Here is a 2996-nt window from a genome sequence, read left to right as displayed (position 1 = left end):
GCATGCCAACCTTGCCCGGGTACGCCTGGAAGGCCATCCCCTGCGCTCCTGCCACCTTCTTATGACGGCCGAGGCGAGATCGCTGACGACGTAGAGGTTCTCGCTCTTCTCGGGGTCGAGGTTGTCTCGTGTCTGCTTCACGCGCTCGGCGTACTTGTAGATGAGGCCGAGATTCTTCTCCGTGGCCACGTGGCTGATGTAGTAGATGAGGTACTGTGCGTGGTCGACCAGGTTCTCCGGGTCGGTGCTGTAATCTGGGTGGTGAGCCAGCAGAGGGATGAGCCTTGCCAGGATCGCCTCCATCGGGTTCTGTGGGTTCCCCGCCATTGACTGTACCCTTGAGCGGATCCACGTTTCAATGTGCTGCTTGAGCTCCGGCTCCGGCTCGTACGCGGTCAGGAAGATGATCGTGTAGAAGCGGTGGCGAAGCCTGTTGAGGACGAGGTACTTCATGAGCTTTTCCACGAAACCCTTGCGAACACCAAGCACAGCATCCTGCACGAGATACGCCAGAGTGTGGAAATCCTTGTGGTTCAGCGTATCGTCGAGATGTTTCAGCGTGCACAGCTTCAAGATAAGCTGGCCGGCCAGCAGGCGCAGGCGGGAGCGGAAGTGCGCCGGCGTGTTCCCAGTCTTACTGATCTCGCCGTCCTTCTTGACGAGCGTCATAAGAAGCTTCATCACCGACACCGCCTGGGCCTTGGCCTCTTCCTGATCCTCATTGCTGCGGATGCGGTTGACAGCAATACGCAGGGAGTACAGCTTCGCCTGGAGCTCCTCGCTCATGTTGGCGTCTTCTACCCACTGAGGTGCACTAGAGTCGTCAACGGCCTCTTCGCGCGTTGTGCGGACGATCTTCTGGATGGCCATGTCGAGAATCTCCTCATCCTTCTCTTCTACCACTTTGGGCGCTTGCAGATACAGTTGAGCAATGACCTGCAGCTTGTTCAAGAAGTGAGGCGCGCCATACTCAAACTGCTTCATGGCCTTTTCAAAAACGGCTGTTGCCGTGACCTGCCCCTGCTTATCGTTCTTGGCCAGCATGATCTTGATTGCATATTTGGATGCTTTCACAGGACGGCCGTACAGGGCGTAGTGCTGCAGTGCGCGAGTGAATTTCTGGGTATCGGGAATCTCTTTGGGATACTTCTTGGCAAAGGAAGAACAGGCCCGCAGGATATCCACGGTACTTGGGTCATTGGTCTTCTTCTCCGTGGGGGCTTGCTCGACAAGCTCTTCGCACAGATCGCCGACAAAGTTCTTGAACATGTCAGGATTCCGAGCGGAAATTTCGTGCAGGATCTCGTGGGCAATCGTGCCGAAGCTCTCCTTGTTGCTCTTGGATGATTCCAATATGGCAGAGAGGTGGCTCTTGTTGAAGATGATGCAAGCTGACCGATACAGGAAAGGAATCAAGGTATCGAGCGCAGCAGCAAGGTCCTGGCCCTTCGGGCTATTCTGCATACGCTTCACCAGCTCCTTGATCGCTCCGCGGACCGTCTTGTAGTCGCTCTGGGAGCTGATGGCGAACCTGATGAGCTGATAGTTTCGGCGGTCGTGCGCCTTGGCAAATCTCATGTAGTCCGACTTGACCTTGAGAGGATCAGGGAAGAACTGGCCAATGTACTGAATGGTCCTCTCCAGCGCAGCTGTCCTCTTGGGGCCCTCAGCGTCCATGACACCGCCATTGTAGGCCTCGCACTGCTTGATAAAAGCCTCGAGGACTTGGCCAAATTGAGGTTGTCGCGCCTGCATGGTGAAGAAAGCCTTGCGAGCTTGAGCGTCGAGCGACTGCACAAGCAACAGGATCCTTTCGGTGCGCAGGCTGTCTTGTTCCGAGGGAACGCTTGTGACAGACTGGCTCTGGCTCGCCGTGTTCTTAGAACCTTTGGTCTTAGTGGGCGGGTACGAGAGCGGCAGCAGGCACTCGAAGATGACTCGGTCAATCAAGACGTTCAGCTCGAGGTGGTTGGCGTACCATGCGTTGAAAATAGTCGACGGAATGCTCTTGAGAGCTGTGGTGACGAGCTCCTGTCCAGCAGCCAGCTCGCCCGCGCCGACACCCCAAAGCTTTGCGAGTAGCGTCATGGCTTCCACGCGGATCGCCGGACGCTTGTCGCGACACCTATCCAGCAGGCTGCGAATGATGGGAGTTTCTTTGTCACTGCCACCGCCAGAGCCAAGCTTCAGAACAAAGTCTCGGAACCCAAAGAGCTCGATCGTCTTCACGGCTGCCAGTCTAACCTTCTCGTCGCCGTCGCCCAGCTTCTCAGCAAGGGCGCGGACCAGCTCTGCTTGTTCCTCGCGGCTCAGACCGATACCGCCTGCCGAGGTGGACAGAATGTAGCCAACTGCAGTTGTCCAAGCGGCGCGGATCGCTGGCGTCTTATCTCTGCTTCTGCCGATGAAGCTCGTGTACGCAGTGTGGTGGGTCTGCGCAAACGACTGTGGTGACAAGGGTGTCGTCAGGATACTGAGAGAAACTTGCGAAGGGTCCTCGTCAGCAAGACGCAGAGGAGGATAAGCTGCTGGGTCCAGGACCGGCACAGGAGGTGGTCCAGCCGCGCCAATGCCGGAGATCATATCGCCCAGCGTTTCCGTGGCAATCTGTCGCAGCTCGACATTGTCAGCGGAGAGCTCAGCCTCAACCTGAGGAATAACATTTTGCAGCACCGAGGGGGCGGCACGCCAGAGTTCCTTGATGAGCAGGTGCGCCTTTCTTAGCTCTCTGACCTCGGAGTCTGTCGGCCCCCTAGGAGTGTCGTCGTCCTCATTGTCGCCGCCGTGACGGTGGCCGTTGGATTTGGCCGCGAACCGAGACGCGTCAATGATGACGTCGCTGAAGTATTGGCTCACGTAGTGGACCATCTTTCTCTGAACACTTGCATGCCAGATTTTCCTTTGGCCATTGACATTAGGCCAGGGGGCTCGGGACTTCAGGGAGCAGTGTCGACTGGACTGCTGGTGTTCGCGCTCTGGGCGCGAAGCTTTGCGCC

At 57.2% G+C, this 2996-nt stretch overlaps 1 protein-coding gene across 1 annotated transcript in view; it reads right to left on the bottom strand.

Moving 5' to 3' along the window:
• VDBG_06754 (Spo76 protein) overlaps positions 1-2996 on the bottom strand; it is a gene marked incomplete at both ends in the record, with an annotated part of 4825 nt that overhangs the window by 941 nt on the left and 888 nt on the right. Inside the window, one exon of the mRNA XM_003003146.1 lies at positions 67-2874. Within this exon, the coding sequence (XP_003003192.1) occupies positions 67-2874 (2808 nt within the window). The remainder of the gene's footprint in view (positions 1-66; positions 2875-2996) is intronic.

This window comes from Verticillium alfalfae, genomic scaffold (genome assembly GCF_000150825.1).
Source record: "Verticillium alfalfae VaMs.102 supercont1.8 genomic scaffold, whole genome shotgun sequence".
NCBI classification, from domain to species: domain Eukaryota; kingdom Fungi; phylum Ascomycota; class Sordariomycetes; order Glomerellales; family Plectosphaerellaceae; genus Verticillium; species Verticillium alfalfae.
This window is presented reverse-complemented; position numbering and strand designations above follow the sequence as displayed.